The sequence below is a fragment of the Lissotriton vulgaris genome, chromosome 8 (genome assembly GCF_964263255.1).
Source record: "Lissotriton vulgaris chromosome 8, aLisVul1.2, whole genome shotgun sequence".
In the NCBI taxonomy this organism is placed as follows: domain Eukaryota; kingdom Metazoa; phylum Chordata; class Amphibia; order Caudata; family Salamandridae; genus Lissotriton; species Lissotriton vulgaris.
The window spans coordinates 220,792,518-220,811,400 of NC_141696.1; the positions used below are offsets into that span (position 1 = coordinate 220,792,518).

General features: G+C 46.2%; 1 protein-coding gene across 1 annotated transcript in view; it reads right to left on the reverse strand.

Moving 5' to 3' along the window:
* URB1 (URB1 ribosome biogenesis factor) overlaps positions 1–18,883 on the reverse strand; it is a 783,310-nt gene that overhangs the window by 380,032 nt on the left and 384,395 nt on the right. The window contains exon 21 of the mRNA XM_086933991.1: positions 1,015–1,188. Coding sequence (XP_086790117.1) covers positions 1,015–1,188 — 174 coding nt within the window. The remainder of the gene's footprint in view (positions 1–1,014; positions 1,189–18,883) is intronic.

Consider the following 18,883-nt stretch of genomic DNA (forward strand, 5'->3'; position numbering starts at 1 on the left):
CCTAAAAATAATCAAAACATACTTCCTTACGTAGAAAAAGAAGTAGACTCCACTGACGTTTAAAAAGCTAGCTATCTGTTCAGCATCGATAGGGGTATGATGCAGTGGTTCTTAACCTTTTGACTTTTCACTTAATCATTACTAGAAGCCGGGAACCCCAGTCCAAGCATTTTTTGATAATTTAAACAGCAATATACAAAAATACAGAAATAAAATAAATACACAAGTGATGAAATATTTTATTTAATGGCCAAACAAAAAAAACAACAATTTTTTTTTAAACTTTAATGTGAAAGATTGAGTTGTTTTTCAATGGAAGCCACTGATCATTAATACATTATTCTGTGGGATGCACTTGCACTGCTACCATGAATCACTCTGAGGATTCTTTCTTAATTTTTAGCCACCAATTTCAAATCTCTTCCCATTTACAGAATATTTTAAAATGTTCAATGTGACAGTTTTCTTCTTTATTGATATTCACATTATTAATCTATTAATATTATTTAATTTCCTAAGCAGTCGCATACTCCCTGAGTAGGCTTTGCGGGGCCCCAGACCACAAGATAAGTACCACTGGTATAGCGATTTTTGCCATGTTTCAGCAATGAACAGACTTTTGTAGGGCCCCATGATCACAGAATACTGTTCAAAGAACCTTCTGAAGGAGACAACTTCAGGAGTGATACATATCACAAAACGGGTCTTCGGGCAGTAGTTTCCTTTCGATCTAAACTCCTTTACAAATTAACTTTACCAGAGCCATGCCTGTTGCTACACTTCAATTCTCGAAGAAACTTGGAATCATCACAGAGCTCCTTAGTGTGAACCTCAATCAGAAGTGAAATCTTTGAAGGCACTTAAGTTCTGACCCGGTTACTGAATAGATAAGTACTCTGGATATACTAGGCTGTAAGAAGATCCAGGAACTCTTACTAGTAGTATAAAGAAGAAGCTTTCGGATACAAGAAAACTCTGAACATTTGTGGAAAGAAAAAAAGGAGACTATTTTACCTCATTCTTTGTAGGTTCCTCTGTGGTGAAAGACTCAGTGTCCAGAAATAGGTCAGTTTCTGCCTGAGGTTCAACAGACATTTGTTGGTTAGAAACCTGATCCAGCCTAAAGATTAGTGAATAAAGTAGGTCCATGTGAAGGGTTACTAGGGCTGAACCAGGACCCCGGCTGAGCTGTTAAAAACAAATTAGAAAATGTGTAATTATTCATTGGTAAAAGGTCCAATGGCATGTTTAACAAATTCTTTCAATATTAAATTCATACACAGTATAGAACACAACGTTTTCCTGCTTCGTGAAAGATGGCAAATCTTCTACGAGTGACTACTAGCCAACTTGAAAAGTACAACTTAAATATGGCAGGACACACTAGGGGTAAGGGCGGTTAACAGTGTGACATATGTTAAATTCAAAACGATGATGAAACAGAAGCAGGCAAGAACTATGTGAATGCCAAATGGTTGGTATTAAAGCACGAGGCAAGAAGTTGCAGGCAGAGGACAAGCTGTCCATATAAGACAAATATAACTTTACAGATGTGCTACCTGCACACTAGAGCAGCGTATGAAGGAAACAAACCATTGATGGTAATGCAAAATTCACAGCTTAAGACCCCTGTCCTGACGATTATGCAAAGCTAATGTGTTGGAGCTAGGGTACGAGTGGCGTATTTTTCTTTTTTTCTTGCTATTGGTTACCTACCTTGCTCCTGCTGTCCTGGCCTGTTTCTTATGTTGTGCTAGGAGGCTTCAGACACCATGGGGGCAGTCTCATATGTGTGTTCCTGGGCTGCTTCACTGCTAGCTCTGGCGTGCAAGGAAGCACGGAGGCAGCTCTTCCAGGGAGGAAAAGGCAACAAAACACTGGTTGGGTGCGCGATATGTATGCAAGGAATGAGGCAAGGAACAAGGCCATGCCTGGATGATCTGGATGGTGGTGGGTTGCCTCGGGACCACGTCGACTGACAGACCTTCCCCAGAGTGCTGGCAGGGGACCCTCCAACACTGGCAACACAGGAAGTGTCATTGCCCTGGCCCGAGATGGACCTGTTGGCTTCCCAGGATTCTCAAGTCAGATGTTCAGGCTGAATATGCCTGTCAGGCCTGCGACGTTGTCAGAAACTGGAGGTGAAGTCACGAAAGGTTCTTCCAGGACCTTTGGACTGGGAAAGTTAGACAACCAATACAATTTAAGGTCAGCTGGGGCCTGAAGAGCGTGGCTGACATTCCTGAAGGACCCATGTAGAGGAATAAGAGGCCATTTAGGAACACCTTGCGTAACAAAAACACCAAAGGTGAATAAAAGGAGGAAAATAGGTAACTGCATTTACCAGGGTGCTGGTACACATAGCTCCCAAACAAAACCCCACTTTCCTACGTCCTCAGTAGAGTCGTTTTTCAGGGTGATGCAGGATTTACTGGTACTAGAAGGGGAAGGCGGGAAGGATCCGCAACAATCAGGCGCAGGAGGGGACAAGCCCCCCTCTTACCATCCTTTTCATGTGCTATGCTATGAGTTTTGTGAAGCACACAGTTGCCCCAGCTAAGGGGCGTCCCAGCGCTAGCAAATGCAGCTGTTGACGAGGCGACAGACAGACGCCGGCCTATCAGGTTGGAAAGAGATGGTTTTAATGGCTTTACGGAAGGCAGTGTGATTATTGATGCTTCTAATACAGGCAGGTAGAGAATTCCAAAGTTTCACAGCAAGGACACGAAAGGCGCGCCCTCCCGCTCGCACTTCCCTCACCCGGGGCACAACAGCAAGATGCTGGCCCATGGAACGTAGTTGACAGGTGGATATGTAGAGTGAGAGGAGATTCACGAAAATATCCGGGGAATGGAGGTACAACTATTTATAAGCGATGCAGAGAGACTTAAACTCAATGTGTTTCGCCACCATCAGCCAATGTAGTCTGCGGATGGCGTTTGTTGTGGGACATGCTCTAGGTAGGCCAAGTAGAGTCCTGGCGGCCGCATTTTGTACTCTTTGCAAATGGAGGATCTCAACTTTATTAGTGCCTAAATAAAGTGAACTGCCATAATCTAACCTGGATAATAAAATGACGGACTGTGGGGTTAAAGAAGCCCAGTAGTGGATTGAGTCCGCGCAGGAGTCCAAAACAGGTCCCGGCTACAATTTTGGTTTGGACCTGAAAGCTGAGGACCAAGTCAACCCATACTCCCAGGTTTTTGACCGCCTGCTTAGGGGCGGGTGAATAACCCAGAGTCGAAGGCCACCAGCGCTCGTTCCACACCTCAGGGTCTCTACCCACCAGCAGGACCTCAGATTTACTAGTGTTTAAGTGGAGACAGTTGGCAGTCATCCAATCTGCTATGGCTGTTTAATCACTCCTGATCTGAAGAGCATCCTGCATGGAGTGATCAGATAGTGCCACCACTAGCTGGGAATCATCAGCATAGGATACCACAGTAAGTCCTCCGCTCCTGGCTAGGGTCGCTAATGGTTGCACATATAGGTTGAAAAGAGTTGGGCTCAGAGCAGAGCCCTGTCGAACCCCTTGTTTAATAGAGTAGGCCTGGGAGCTGAAAGGACGGACCAACACTTTAAAAGTTCTTTTAGATAAAAATATTAAGAGACAAAGCAGCCTAGGGCCGGCCTTCAATATCAGCCTCTTCCAAACATTGCAACAGAATCTGGTGGGATACAGTGTCGAAAGCAGCGGCACAGCCGAAGCGATGCGTAGGGTCCGGGATGAGACGAGGCTGCAGTGGTAAATACTTTGATGCAGCTGTCTTTGCGAAGTCTGGAGTCTTGCATGCGGCGCACAGCAGGTGATGCATTGGTTCCAAGGAGCTATGCTGCTGCGATGTGGAGTCCCGCGTCATCGTCTCGGCTGAGGCTGCCATTGATGAGAGGACCTGAACTGTGGTTGTACAACACCACAAGGCCGATGCACCAGTTTCAAGGAATTCAGTGGGTGATGAGTCTTTGCGATGGGTACAATCCATGAATCAGCGATGATGTGTCGGTTCTGCCCAGGGATGTGTCACTCAACAGAGAAGATGCATTGGTTCCACTGGCAAGGACCTTAGGCTCACTTCCAAGGGTCGAGTACTGGGTCGACACTGCTTGGCAGGGTAGACTCACAGACCGCAGAGTACAGGTGCAAGATGGTTGGAAGCCTGTTATGTCCCTGAGGCTTTGGATGAGGAAGCCAGCCAAATAGCCATTGGAATCACTCTGGTTCAAGTGATGCAGGTCCAGCCCTTCTCACCCAGGCAGATCAGCACTGCAGAGCAGTGGTCAGCAGAGTGGCAGTCCTTTCAGCAGTCCTTCTCCCTGGAAGAGTGTCCACAGGTCCAGAAGTGTACTGAAGTGGTGGATTCTGAGGTCCTTCTATTATTAACAGTTGTGCCTTTTTAAGTGAGGAGAAGCTGCTAGATGCATGCTTTTGAAGTGCACAGATGCCCTACCTGCCCTGGCTCTAGACCAACTACAGGGGGTATGCAGCCCTTTGTGCGGAGACAGGATAAAGACTATTCAGGTGTAAGTGAGGCTGGTCCCCGCTCCTCCCTCCTATCCTGCCAGTGATGGTCCAGTCAGTCACACCTAGGCTCCCATTGTGTGTGGATGTCTAGGAGGAATACACAAAGCCCAACTACACCAAGTCATACAGCCAGAGACAGGCTGCAGGCACCAAATGGCTAAGGCAAGAAAATGCCAACTTTCTAAAAGATGCATTTTCTGAATTATAATTTAGTTAGGAATTGAAATTTGGGTTCCAGTGATAACAAACTTGAACCAGTCATATGTTCCCATTTGGAAACCACACTTGACATGTAATACGGTAATCCCAATGTTATCCTATGGGAGATATAGGCCTAGCAGTTGTGAAAAACAAATGTAAGAGTTTTTCACTATCAAGACATGGAAAACTTAAAAGAACATGTCCTACGTTTTAAAAACATTGACATATGTATCAAAAAAGACATTTTGGGCCTGGCAAAACGGTTTATTTTGCCAGCTCGAAATGGCAGCTTAAACTACTCATAGAGGACCTGAGAAGGCAGGTCAGAGTCATGTTGAAATGGCTACTTAAGTGGGTGGCACAACCAGTTCTGCAGGCCAACTAGTAGCATTTAGTTTAAAGGGCCTGGGCACATGTAGTACCACTTTACTAGGGACTTATAAGTAAATTAAATATGCCAAATGGGGATAAGCCAATATTACCATGTTTTGGAGGAGAGAGCATATGCACTTTAGCACTGGTTAACAGTGGTTAAGTGATCAAAGTCCTATGGCCAGTAAAAATACATTCAGCAAAAGCAGGAGGAGGAAGGCACAAAGATTGTGGGTGACCCTGCAAAAATGGCAATTCCAATAATGTGCGATGGGATTAGTGGGGGGTAAGGGGGGGGTGGGGGGGGGTGGAGACTGAGCAAGTCAATGCTTGGCAGTAGGGGTCCCTTTACCAGAGCCACCTCTACCCTTGCGTAACACCTGCCAGATTGCTCATGAACGTTTGCTGGTGTTTTAGATAAGAATGCCATTGGTTGGGGAAAGTGGGCTTAGGTTCTCACAAAGGCTGTTGCTTTTGAAAGACCCTCTGGCAGCCAAAGTTTGCAGGGAGCCTATTGAATTTTCAATCATCATGTTCATTTTCATTTATTCAAGCATCTTGTCAACCTGGGGGCTACTAGATATTTTTTTTCAAACAGGTGGTTGATGAAGATGCTGCTGGACCTCAAGTTTGAACCCAGAGATGCGGAGCCAGACCTGCCACCGGAGGATGACTATGTTGATGCCTCTTAGAGGCCTTGTGGAGTGGAGTGGTGTGGCTCACTGGTTAGAGGCGGCAGACCCGGAAGCAGAGAACGGCCCGGGACCAGGGTTCTATTCCCGACGCGGCAGGGTCGTGGACAAGGGTCAGCGGACTCGATAATTCTCGCCTCGGTGCCTACTCTAACCAGGGATTACACTCGGCAACTCTGGGCATCAGCTTGCCTCATCTCTACAACGGCCCCCCACATTCGCCGGGGATGCCTGGTTTTACCTTGGAGATACCCAGTAGGGACCATCTCACAGGGATAGCCAGGACGGGTTCCCCAGCGGTTTACAGCGCCACGACGCCTCAGGGCAGCAGTGCGCTTTACAAGACCACATACATTACATTACATTGTCCATGGCATTGAGTGCATAGCGGATGTTGGCGTTTGAGATGGTCTTGGCATCGGACATCATTTCGAGACCCCTCTTCCCAAACTCCTCGGCAAGGTGATTTAAAAGTTCCTGCGTTTGATCACACTGGACACGTTGTACCAGCTATGTGCCAGTGCGTGTGTGATACGGTCCCTCTTTCATCCCCGCCGGGACGGGGCCCCCTCCCACACCTACCGCTATCTTGTTCGCTAGGTGGAAGCTCCCTCGGACGTTTTTCTAACTCGAGAAGGAGTCCCGGCACAGTAACCATGACTAGCAGGCCCCGCCCCTCTCTGTTTTACAGGAACCAATCGGAAGCCGACATCAACAGGAAGCACTTCCCTCTGACCCCGGAAGTCCTAACCCCAAGGTGGAGCCGGAACCAGTGAAAAGCGAACGCGGAGAACAGAACGCCGTCGGAGCATCGTGGCAGGACACTCGGACCGGAGCGGAAGAACGAGAGCAGGCGAACGACGACGAAGACGTGTGGACCTAAGATTGATGGAGTCCTCAGGAGGTGGCTGAAGAGCGGCCGCAACTCACTGGAGAGTTGCGGCGGACCGTGTGAGTACCCTGTTACATACCCCGTTAGAGGTCGCTAGGAGCTCACTGTGTATATACCGTAGATAACTCCCCAAGACACACCTGCACTGTAAATCTTGAACAGCACCTTCACTGTAAAAAGCCCTGCCCGCTCACGACCCTACTGGACACTCTTACTTCGTACCGCTCCTTTTTTCTCTCCAACCCGATACCTCCCTTCCTGACGACCTCCTTTCCACCCCTCACTACCCGGGTGACGGTGAACGGATACAGTTTATCCGTAACAGCTCAAACCAGACTAACGGTCCCCTTTTCTTTTCTCTTATTGCCCTCCGAGGAACCTCCCCGACAGCGGAGCTGACAGCAAACCCACCACTGGATTCCTGGGACCGGAAGACGGACCCCAGACCAGAGAAGACCCGGAGATATTCCCCTTGGAACCCTTTCGTATGACTTGTTTTCTGCTTTGTGTGAAATAAAACACCAGCATAGCCCACTATATCTGGCCTCCTTGCCTGCTTTTCCAGCCTGCAGCCCGCCCACAATCACAGCGGGGTATCAATCAGACAGCCTTTTGCCTGCTGCGTCAATTATCTAGCTCTTCTTATCATGCATAACGACTTATTGTACCAGCTATATGCAAGTGAGTGAATGCCCCTCAGTCATCCTTTTGCCTGCTGTGCCAATTAGCTTGCTCTCCTCATCAAGCATTGGGATATCACCTGTAGCTTGAGCAGACGCTCTACTGCAGGTGGTGTGGAGCACCAAGTATTTGGGGGACTTAGTCCTTGATGAAAATATGGTCACTGGGTGAGGGTCTGTACTGCTTCTTACCCCTAGTTGTCCTTAGCCTTCGCTCGAAATTCTTGGTGGCAGATTTATGCAGGCCTTTAAACATGGCCACGAATTGCACGATCTGCTCCAACATGAGAAGTGTCTCCATATGAAAGTCCTCTTCCTCCTGGACAACAAGTTTGTTTACCTTGTGAAAAGCCCGGCCAGCTTCATGATCTTGTGATAGGCCGTGGTATCATCTGGCAGAGCTACCCTGACTGGGTAAGGATTACGATCAAACTTTGCCTGGGGAGCATTGACGTAGTCCCAGCGGTCATCTATAAGCCCTGCATCTAGTGGCTGACCATATGAATCAGTAGAATCGCATGGATTGCCTGGATCAAAAAGGTACATAGAGACCCTTCAGGTGGCTCTGGTGAAGACAGACGAGAGGATGTATGTAAGCGATGTGGTGGAGGAAGAGAAAGCAGACTGGTGCTCCTGCCCTTATGTTTCCTCAGTGCTAGCTCCGTAGGGATTTAGGAAGAGATTGTCCCTCGAAGGCAAGCCTTTTCGAAGCAGTGGCTGATGATTTTGGTGCAGATGGCTTTGCTGAGATCTTCCCAATAACAGGATGAATGAAGAGACTCCTGCCTGAAGTCTCTGCAGAATAGGCATCTTGATTCCTCTGATTCGGCTGTCGAAAAAGCTTTCGGCATCAACAGCATTTTCAGTGTAAATGGCGGATTCTGTGCCGACTTCAGTGGTGCCTTGGGAACCAGCTTTGAGTATGAGCGAGGGTGCTCAGAACCTTTGGATAGGGTGGGATTTGACCTTTGTTGGCTCTAAAGATTTCTTGCAGTGATGGCCGAAGCCCAAAGGTAGAAGAGGCCCTGGAGGTTGCAGTCTTGTGTGTCTGTGCTCAGGGCTTGATGTCCGATCCCTGCAGAGAAGAACTTTACCTCGGTAGGAGATCTTTTATGTGATCGCACAAAGGTGAGAAGCGTACTTATGGCCCTGGCTGTGGTCTTTATTCGAGGGCCACTTGTCTTCGATGCAGGGTCGACTTCCTCCTCTTTCTAGTGCTCAGACACGTTAGACAAGTCTTTCTTGATCATGCTTGTTTATTTCCGGTGCTAGCTCTGGCTCTCCCATCTCTATACTCAAACTTGTGTTGTGTAGCTGCTAGATATTCACCAGTTCTTCAATAACCCTCCTACAAACACACTGCCACAATGGCAGGGTTATAAACAGAGCTATGCAAGAGGAAGGAATATGTTACCTACCCTGTAAGCATCTATTCATAGCGAGCAATGGTGTAGATTCATATGCTAAGTATACTCTTGCCATCTAGTGTTGGGCTCTGACATTTGCAAGTTGTTTTTCTTCAAAGTAGTCTTTCAAGTCACAAGGAAATGTAACTCCTATAGTCTGTATTGCGCATGTTCATGAGCTCCTATGTTGGATTGTTGTTCGGCTTATCAGGTGAGTTTAGGACAGGAGCCGTTTAGTGACAGAAAGGATAATTATGTGAGTAAAGTTAAGATAAGGTTGAGTGTTTTAGTAGAGAAGTGAATACGTCAGACAGTAGCTCACGTGGAGGAGGGTGGGTGCATATGAATCTATGGCAACACGCACTATGAAAAGATGCTTACAGGGAAAGTAACATATTCCATTTGTAGCATGTGCTGGCTGTAGATACAGATGATTAAGCATAGAATGTAAAGCGGTGCTCCCAAAAGCAATTAGCTTTAGCAGATAGCAGATGTTTGAAAAAGTGTTTGTAATACAGCTTGACCTGCTCTAGCTTGTTGATTAGCTAAGATTAATCTGCAGTGAACTTGTTGAGTAAAGGTAGTGATAGCTTTGTTTTGTGGGAGCAAGTTAGAATTCATTTTACTATCCATCTTGGGATTCCAAATTTGGAGATAGGGGAACCTTTTGGAGGTTTGAAAACACAACAAAAAGTTGTTGTGTTTTGCGAAAAGGTTTAGTCCTCTCAATGTGATACATTAATGCTCCCTTAACATTGAGGGTCTGTACAGCTCTTCTTGCTACTGAATCTGGTTTAGGGAAGAATACTGGTAGTTCAATTGTTTGATTCGCATTGAATGCGGGAACTACTTCATGAGGAACTTTAGGTTAGTCCGAAGTACGAATTAATTTGGTTAGATTTGAAAAAAAGGTTCTTCTAAAGTGAGCGCTTGTAGTTCGCTTATTCAACATTAACTCACATGAATTCAGAGGTTCAAAGGGTGGTTCCAGGAGTCTGGTGAGAACAATATTTAGGCGTTAGACTGGAGCATGTGAGATAGAATGTGAAATTACTGTTTTAGTCCTTCCATAAATGCTTTAATTACTGGAATTTTATGGAGCTGCATATGTTGACTGTTTTGTATATAAGTGGCAGAAGCCGCTAAGTGTAGTCTAATAGAGGTATATGCAAGGCCTGCTTATTGTAAATGAAATGGATAACAAACAAGGTTTTGCACTGTTGATGAGAGTGGTTGGATTTTTTGGGTTAAGCAGTAATGAAAGAGTTATTGTCTTCCATTTGGCTGTAATACAGGCTTGCATGGTTGGCCTGCAAGCTTGTTTTAAAATGTCCATGCATTTGCCTTTTGATCGTGGTTCTTCAAAGCTGGGGAGAGGCCAGAAGGGTTGGGCGCCAAGGCAGTCATCTTCAGGCTTCTCTACAGGGAGGTGTTCTTTCTTATTAGGTTGTCGCAGATCTAGTTTACAGGTCTGGGGGAGAAACCTAATTACTACATTTAGGGGCATTTTGGGAGAGTAGCAGATAGGGCCAATGAGTACCTTACCTGGGGTGGATACACCCTCAATTATGCCACCCTCCTGGGGAGGAGGCAAAGACCTAGCCCTGGTTGGAGGGGTCTTCCCATCTTCAAGATGGCAGGGACTAAAAGATGTGCTTCACCTTGCCTCCCCCACCTTAGGGGTGGAGGTGGCAGAGGTGGGCACACCTCCTATTCTTCTAGGTTTTACTGCCAGTTTTCCAGCCCAAAGTGGATGTCTAAACCGGGGGATGCCATCTACTGCTAGCAGCAGTGGCTGGAGGTAGCATTACAAAGGAGGCAGGCCTTTGAAGCTTCCCCTTCGAGCACTGACCCATCATGGAGAAAGAGGTGTGACACCTCTGCCCAGGATGTACATTGCGCTTAGTTCCAGAGAGCAGAGAGCAGAGGCTCTCCACCCAGGGGTCCAGAAACATATGTGTGTGTGGCAGGCTGCCTAAAGCCAGTCGCTAACACCAGGGGTCGGCAAGTTTTCAGGGGGGTACCTTTACGGTTCTCTCGGAGTCCACATTTTAATAAATCACACACTGGCACCAGTGTGAATTTATTACAAGGAACTGTTTGGTACCAAACACTCCTGGTTTCAGCGAAGCAATCATGGTGTGGGGGACTCAAGTTGTTGATTTTCCAGCCAATGTACTGCTTATCGCTTCCCTGGCACTTACAATATTTAAGAAAGGACTTAAGTACTGTAGGGGCAGATCAACTCATGCAGATATGCCCTCACGTGGTATAGTGCACCCTGCGTTAGGGCTGTGAGTGCTGCTAGAGGGGTGGCTTACCTATACCTATAGGCAGTGCTGGCTGGCATAGCACCCAGGCGAGGTTTTCACCTCACAAAGGCATGCAAGCATCAAGGGCAGTGGCAAGGTCCTAGTGAGGGGGATCCCAGGGGATCCTCTTCAGCTCTTGAGGCCCAAAGTACCAATTGTGGATAGGTTTTAGGGAAGAAGCACTGTCACAGGGGACCTAGTTGGCAGGGACCCAGTGCACTACAATCAATACTACATCAAATACCAGGCAAAAACTGGTGGCTAACCATGTCAAAAGAGGCACTGTCACCCAAGCAGTTGCAAGAGCTCTGAATAATTGGCTCCAAAATTAAGACAATGATAAATAGTATCAACACACAAATTAATTATGGAGATCAGTATACTAGACTCAAGACTCAAAGCAGCCAATAAAATCGGCACATGACTTGGCCAGAAGACACCAGTATTATGGAAATTACCACACAACACAGCCAAGTTGTAACCAAAAAGTTAGGAATTACTAATGAGTTTCTGACATATCAGTCACTTCACTCATTCACTGTCTCCCAACAGCTCAGAAATAGCTAGGTTTCTGATGAAATGCAACTTGTCCACCCTTTCGCTCTTAGACCAGAGGGATCTTAGTTCTCCAAATATATTGCAACAAATAACCCATGCTATTAAAACTGCCCCAGGCAGAAACACCACTGGTGGATACCATACAATTGCAATATTTCACTATTTTATCTCAGCAATACTTCTACTATTTCACACAAAGTTACGGAAAGGAGTTCCACTTCCCGAGTCCTGGAATTTTGCTAAAATGGTGTTCTGCAAAAAAATAATTACCACGGCAGCAAATGGGTTTCTTTGCCCTGTTCCACCAATTATAAAATTATAAAATATATACTGGGACACTTGCTATCAGACATTTTTAAGCTCAATAAAATATTCTGGTCATGGCAGCCTGGGTTAATTCATGGGCTAGATATCGTGTCCAACACCAATCTAGCTGTTTTTTTAACTTACTGAGCAGAAACTACCAATTCACTTTTACCATTCTTCGCACTAGAAGTTGAAAACGCCTTCAATAGGGTCAAATGGCCTTTTTTTATGGGATGTAATTAAATATCTGGGAATTCCCACAAGAGAATACATGAGACAGAGGAAATGTATCAAAACCCCAGTTGCTTTCCATTAACCAATGGAAAGAAGGCTACACAATGTTGTAGCACATAAGCACTCAACAAGTGTGCCCATTATTATCTTGGCTCTATGCTCTAAATTTAGAACCATTAATTAGTCTAATTCGAAATAACCCTCTAATACAACAGGTCCAAACACCCCAAGTATCAGGCAAACTTTTGGATTATGCAGATGACTTCCTCATCATTACACCTAATGTAATAAAGGCCCCATCGATATTACAATAACCCACTATGGACTTTGGACGTTTATCAGGGTACAAACTTACCATGGAGAAAACCGAGGTCGTATCAGAACACTAAACAGACCTATGAGGTCAAGAATATTCATTATCAGGGGATCTGGCTTTCGTCAACGTATGCAGGCCTTTTATTTCCAGTTCCAAATCACTTTATCAGGAAATTACGAAGCTCCCAGCAAACTGGGAGAGGCCTCATATTACCTTAGTAGGTGGATGAACATCATGAAGATGGTCATGTTTCCTAAACTACTATATCTGTTTAGGGAATTAACCATATATCTTTGAAACACTTTTAAAAAAAATATCAAGGGACTCATCACTTCATATATTTGGACTCATCACAAATCTCAATGCAAAGTAAATTTCTACACCTTCCCTGCAGAGAAGAGGACTGCCCCTTCCCAATATTCAATATTACTACTGGGTGGCAACATTGTAGCAGATTGACAAAGTTGATTTTTGCAGATAATTCCTTTCTTTATTGAGGCAATAATTTATAACTCTCCAAATCACCCTCAATTTCGATGACCTCCAGTAGCACTGGTACCTCTTCCTGGGGGCTGCTGCGTCGGGCTGGCCGTGGAGTGGCAACTCAGTAAACCGGGTTTTGCACTTTGGTGTGTATGGACTGCAGGGGAGTAGGTCCTCTACTCCAAGGCAATTTGCGAAGGGCTGGCAATCTCCTGTGGTTCTTAGAAGCTGGTCAGCTGCAAGACTAGTTGCTGGTCATGATTGTCGAGACTGGTGCAGGCAGGTAGGGTACGGCACCAAAAACTGCCAGAAGTCTTCAGTTCTCGCTATTCTTGATGCTCTTCTTGGTCCTCTATTCCTGATCGGTCGAATCTAAGTTCCTGCTGTAGGGGTGCCACCTTAATACTCAATTTTGGAGCGCTACGGGGTGTGACAGGACAACTTACCTTTAGGGTGTCTACACCCACTATATGACCACTTCTTCTGAGAAGTGGTCCTACCCCTGACTCAGAGGGCCTAATTCCACCAAGACTAAGATGGTGGAATTCTAAAAGTCAAATTCAAATCAGGTGCCAAATGGGCCAGGGTCAGGGGGTGGTATTCCCCCTGCCTACACCAGTCAATCAGAGCATTAGTAGTCAGAAGATTTTCAGGTGGAACCTCTAAGGTGCCCTCTGGCTGCATGTATTCATACATCCATCACTGGAATCAGTGTGGGTTTATTAAAACAAGATGTTGGATACCAACTATCTCTAGTTTTAGTGAAGCCATCATGTTGCTGAAGAAATCGCAAATTCCAGTGTCCAGCACATGCACGCAAAATGGCTCCCCCGTTCACTTGTAATATCTAAAAAATAGACTTAGACATCACAGGGGCATATCTGCTCATGCAGATATGTCTACATATGTAGTACAGTGCTTCCTGCCTTTGGGCTGTAAGGCCTGCTGTAGTGGCGACTTATGTTAATGTTAAAAATGATTTGTAAAGCGCGCGTACACCAATTGGTTTCATGGCTCTGGACTAGGATTTGACCGTTTCCATTGGAGAAGTTAATTGTGGGCCTGTACAAATAGCCAGGTTTTAAGGGACTTCCAGAAGCTCAGAAGGTCAGTGCATGACCGGATCTCCAAGGGGAAGGAGTTCCACAGTCTCAGGGCAAGGGAGGCGATTCTGCCGCCTCCTTGACGTTTTTGCTTGAACATGGGGGTGGACAGTAGCAGAAGGTGAGCTGATCGTAGGTTTATTGAGGGATGTACCTTAGTATCAGGTCATTTAGTAATTTGGGGCTACAACTGTGAAGGGATTTAAAGATCAAGCAGCCAGTTTTGAAAATGCAGTGTTGAGGGATGGGGAGTCAGAGCAGTTTCCTCAAGTAGAGGGGAGGCCGGTTGCTACCTAGGTTGCCGGAGGATCAGTCTGGCTGCCTGATTCAGGACCATTTGCAGCTGCTTGGTGAGGAAGAGTGGCATGCCCAGATATATTGAGTTTGCGAAGTCCAAGTGTGACAGTACAGTGGCTATTATTCAAAGCATACCTGTACTGCATGTAGTGTCTGCAGACATGGCGCACAGGAAGTGTGCCATGTTGTGTCTTCATTCTTTTCTGCACCATGGAATGCAGCCTGAAATGGCAGTTTGCATGTTTGGGCTGAGAGGTCAATTAGAGTGGCACAATACATGTGCAGCCCTTAGGGACCCTCTTTTGCCTCCTTGCCATAGGTATCAGTAGTACAATTAAGTTTTGGGAAAAGCTATCTGGCACTGGGAACCAGGATAGAAGGAACCCAGTGTACCTTTGTCAACATTGAATCGGATGCAAGGCGAAAAGTGGGGTGGCCATGTCAAAAGAGGCACTTTCCAACACAACCCTCCTCCAAACGAAAGAGAATGGGACTAACTTTTCCCAAGAGTCTTCATCATCTAAGTGGAAAATCCTGTAAAGGCCATTTGCATTGGCATGGTCAGTCCCAGGTCTGTGCTCCACTGTAAAGTCCATACCCTGTAGGGAGATGAACCACATCAACAGTTTAGGGTTTCCACTTTTCATATGCATCTGCCATCTGAAAGGCCTGTCATAGGTCTGGGCAAGGAAGTGAGTACCAAACAGGTACAGTCTCCACTTCTTCAGGGACCAAACCACAGCAAAGGCTTCCCTCTCAATGACAGGCCAACACTGCTCTCTGCAGAGTAACATTCTGCTAATGAAAGCAACAGGCTGGTCATGGCCATCGTCAATGGTCTGGGAAAGGACCGCCCCAGTCCCATGTTCAGAGGCATCATTCTGCAGGATGATCCGCTTTGAATAACCTAGAGCTATAAGAAGGGGTGCTGAGCACATTGTTTCTTTCAGGATGTCAAAAGACTTTTGACAGCTCACAGTACAGTTTATCTTCTTTGGCGGTAAATTCGGTGAGGGGTGTCACAATGGTACCATACACCCTCACAAACCTCCTGTAGAACCCCGTCAAGCCAAGGAATGCCATGACTTGGGTCTGGATTGTTAGAGCTTCTCAGTTCAGAATAGTCTAGATCTTGGGCTGTAAAGCTTTAACATGGCCTCGCCTCCAAGGTGGCCAATGTATACAACTGGGCCCTGCCCTGTCTGAATTTACTTGCCTTTATAGTGAGGCTTGCAGAGCCTCCAGGACCTTCCCAAGGTGGATAAGGTGATCCTGCCAAGCGGAACTATAGACAGCAATATCGTCCAGGTATGCTGCACTAAAGGTTTCCAACCCAGCAAAGACTTTATTCGCCAATTTATTGAAGGTGGCAGGGCAGGGACATTCTTTAATCCAAAGGTCATAATAGAAAACTGATAAAGCCCATCTGGCGGTCGAGAATGCAGACTTTTCATTTGCACCAGGTGTTAGACCAACCTGCCAGCACTCTGATGCCAAATCAATGGTACTGAGAAATGTGGCTGCCCCCACCCTATCAATTAGCTGATCAGCTCTAGGAATTTGGTGTGGATTAGTCTTGTTTACTGTACTGAGGACTCTTTAGTCCACACAAAACCTCCGCTCTGGTTTTCCACCCTGGGAATAAGGCTTTGAGACGAACAATTGGGATGCTGACTTCTGCTCTCATGCTCTCCTTAACTTGATCAGACGGTCTGTATATTTTGATTTTGACAGGTGTATGGTCTCTAGTTTCCACATCAAGGGTACACCAAGTAGTCTGACCAGGGAGAATAGCTCCGCATACTGCTCCAGGACTTGCCTGCTGCTGGGGCAGTGCTGCTGGGGAGGGAGGGTGTCTGAGAAGACAACGCCATCTACTGACACATCTTTTGGGCTGTTGGAGAGGAGGTCAGGAGGTGGTTCACTCTCTGCTTCCTGATTCTCATCAGTGATCATGAGCATAGTCACATCAGCCTTGTTATAGAAAGGCGTAAGGCAGGTAACATAGATGACCCTGTGAGGGCTCCTGCTAGTGCCTAGGTCTACAAGATAAGTGACCTCACCTTTCCTTTCAAGGATAGGGAAGGGACCACTCCACTTGTCCTGGAGGGCCCTAGGCACCACAGGCTTCAAAACTCATGCCTTCTGCCCTGGTTGGAACTCCACCAGTGCAGCCTTTTGGTCATGCCAATGCTTGTGGAGCTCTTGCCTAGATCCAATGTTTTTGGCTGCATATACTCTGCCATACTTGAACATAGGCCTAGTACATAATCCACAATGTCTTGTTTAGGCTCTTTGTGAGGTCTCTCCCAGCATTCCTTTACTAGACACAGTGTTGCCCTCACAGGATGTCCAAATAGAAGTTCAAAGGGACTGAACCCTACTCCCTTCTGAGATACTTCTCTGTAAAAGAAAAGAAGGCATGGTAAAAGGACATTACATCTCTTTCTGAGTATTTCAGAGAGTCCCATGATCATACCTTTCATGGTTTTGTTAGATCTCTAACTAAACCATTTGTTAGTGGATGATGGAGGTAGAGAACTTGTAAGTCACACCACATTCATTCCACATTTCCTTTAGGTAGCCAGACATCTGTCTGACACCACCTCCTTGGGGAAAACCTACTTTTGTAAAAATACTCACGAGGACTCTGGCAACCACAGGAGCAACGACAGTCCTATGGGGAATAGCGTCAAGGTACCTGGTGGCCTGATCTACTACCACCAGTATGAATCTGTTCCCTGATGCTGTTGGAGGGTCCAAGGGGCAAACAACGTCAACCACTACCCTTTCAAAGAGAACCCCAACCACTGAAAGTGGTATTAATGGGTCTTTGGGTGGCTACCTGCTTTGCCACTGGTTTGGCAGGTAACATGGGAGTCACAAAACTCCTTCACCATCTGGGACATGTTTTGCCAGAAGAAGTGGACTCAGTGCACAGAAGTCCCTCCTCAGAATAGGTCCTGTGGGAGCCACTGACATCTCCCTTTTCCTTTGCTGTATCATGCTTTCAAGATTAGGAATGGTCCCTGTCCTTGGCACAGCTCTTCCCTAGAGGGTCCCCTTGCGCCTAGGAGTTATGCCGTGTTAGACCCAAGTTCCTAGGGCTCAGTTACTTATGGGGCTGACCGACCTTCTCCCTGAGCTTATGGCTGTTCAGAAGCTGGCTTCCCAGACTTACTATCTTTTCTCTTGAAGAGTTGGGGCACTCTTTCAGACTCCAACACCTTTTTCCCACCCTGGGCTTTTCTCTGTGCTCACTCTGTTACACACACCCATTCAGGGATTCCCAGCCTGGCTGCATAGGATCTCAGCTCTACCACAGCCCATGCTAAGGACTACAAATCATGGTGTAGAGGCTTCGGTCAGGGGGAAGATGGCGGCCGAGTAAGAGGCTCGGTCGGAGAGCTCCCGGCTCTCCCGTGATAATTTCAAAAAAAGTTGGAGAGAGGCTCAAAACATGCTGTGGAAACAATTCTTCTATGATCTACACTAGATCTATTTCACTTTAGATGATGAGTGAAACAAATTGGTAAAAAACTGGTCTCTTTTACCTGTGAATGAGGCGAGCTGAGTAAGGCGAGCTGTCCGTGGCGTGGCGTGGTCCGCGGCATGGTGCAAATTTCTGGGCTGGACTGAGGTTTCAGTTCCGGGGCACGAGTGGCAGAGTCAGAGGGGAGTGGCGGCAGGTCGAGGGAAGCCACAGAGGGGGCACGGACTCACTCTCAATAGCGAGTGATTTGGAAAACACAAGGGCAAACACAACGGAGGGCAGAAATAACGGCAGCAACAGAACAAATCTAACAATAAAAGTCTGCAGAAATAGTGGTTTGGAAAGTCTAAAGCGCGAGTCTAAAGGTGAAGAGAGCATTTTTGGTTTAGAGAGCAATTGGATATTGGAAAGCCTGCATTACAAAGCCTATCAGAAATACTTATGTTATAATATAGGCTATAACTTTAACAATACTAGCAGTAACAGCAGTACTAACAACCAATTGTATCAACTTTTCCTGCTCAGTCAGACGCATAAATATCTTCATCCCTGTCAAAATATACAAACAAACATAGAAGAGAAAAACTCAGTAAACAAGCAGCTTATGAGTGAAATAGCAGCCTCAAAAGAGGAGGGAACAGAGGAGAAACCGCCTCAAGATTTAAAAAATCCTCCAAAAAAATCAGGCCAAACCTAATCTTGAAGAGGAACCCCTCCAATTACAAACTCAGCTCAACACAGGGAGGTCTTTCTACAGTTTGCGGAATAGAAAGTTTCTAAGTCAGGAACAGTTTCCGAAAGGCATCACCCCAAGAGTGAGTAGGAAAAAGCAAAAAAACTCAAAGGCTACTCAAAGAGTAACATAGAGAAGGGAGAAAGTAACTTGGAGTCTGCTCAGAAATCTAAAGTAAAAATAAAAGTTACTCCCTCTCTTCGGTCATATTTTAAAATCCAGCAACAAGGCCAGAGCCCAAGATCTTCTAGCACCTTAGAAGCAAAAACAACATTGGAACTGT